Source organism: Numida meleagris, chromosome 32, assembly GCF_002078875.1.
Source record: "Numida meleagris isolate 19003 breed g44 Domestic line chromosome 32, NumMel1.0, whole genome shotgun sequence".
In the NCBI taxonomy this organism is placed as follows: domain Eukaryota; kingdom Metazoa; phylum Chordata; class Aves; order Galliformes; family Numididae; genus Numida; species Numida meleagris.
The window spans coordinates 602,108-603,202 of record NC_034437.1 but is presented as its reverse complement, the minus strand read 5'-3'; the positions used below and the strand labels follow the sequence as shown (position 1 = coordinate 603,202).

The window sequence follows — 1,095 nt, the reverse complement described above, 5'->3', positions numbered from 1 at the left end:
GTTGGGGTCCGCGTGGTTTGGGGTGTCCCGGTGCTGGGGTGCGTCATGGGTTTGGGTCTCCCGGCGTTGGGTGCTGGGCGGTGTTGGGGTGTCTTCCGCTTTTGGGGGGGGGTCTCTGTGTTGGGATCTCTCGTGTTCTGGGCTCTCGTGGTATTGGGGTGTCTTACCTGTTGGGGTCTCCCCGTGTGTCGTGGTGCTCCGGTGTTGGAGTCATCCACGTTGCGAGGCATCTCAGGTTTGGGGTTCCCCGGTGTCGGGGAGCCCCTTGTTGTTTTGGGGTGCCTTGCTTTGGGGTTCCAATGCTGCCGTCCCCCCGTCCCCCCCCCCAGGGGAGCCCCTCCGCGGCGCCTACACCGCCTTCATGAAGTCGCACCGCTGCTACGACCTCATCCCCACCAGCTCCAAACTTGTCGTCTTTGACACTTCCCTGCAGGTTTGGGGGGGGGGGAATGGGGTTGGGGGCCGACCCTCTGGGCTGCTTGGGGGGGAGGGAATCCTAATGTACCCCAACCCCTCTCTGTGTCCGTGCTGTAGGTGAAGAAGGCTTTCTTTGCACTGGTCACCAATGGCGTGCGGGCGGCCCCGCTGTGGGACAGCAAGAAGCAGAGCTTTGTGGGTGAGCGCTTTGTGGGGAGGGTCCCAGGGTGGGGGGGGGGGGCTGGGGGGAGCGGTTAGACCCCGCTCACCCTCCCCGCCCCGCAGGCATGCTGACCATCACCGACTTCATCAACATCCTGCACCGCTACTACAAGTCGCCCATGGTAGGGGCGGCGCTGGGGGGGGGCTGTCCCCGTTACCCTCTGGGTTCGGGGGTTTGGGGTGGGGGGGTTAACCCAGAGTTTTGTCCCGGCGCTCAGGTGCAGATCTACGAGCTGGAGGAGCACAAAATCGAGACGTGGAGAGGTAACGGGGCCGCTGCCTCCCGCTGCCCCCATCCGCGTGGGGGGTGCCCCACACCCCCCGGCCCTGTGCCCCACGGCGCCGCCGGTGCTCTCAGCCCCTCCTCTCCCCGCAGAGGTTTACCTGCAGGACTCCTTCAAGCCGCTCGTCTGCATCTCCCCCAACGCCAGGTGGGGGCTGTGGGGACGGGGGCTC

General features: G+C 66.0%; 1 protein-coding gene across 1 annotated transcript in view; it reads left to right on the top strand.

The window, feature by feature from the left end:
• Window positions 330-1,095, top strand: part of LOC110389185 (5'-AMP-activated protein kinase subunit gamma-1) — a gene marked incomplete at its 5' end in the record, with an annotated part of 8,591 nt that continues 7,825 nt past the window's right edge. Inside the window, 5 exon segments of the mRNA XM_021379155.1 lie at window positions 330-433; window positions 535-616; window positions 703-761; window positions 858-903; window positions 1,016-1,070. Coding sequence (XP_021234830.1) covers window positions 330-433; window positions 535-616; window positions 703-761; window positions 858-903; window positions 1,016-1,070 — 346 coding nt within the window.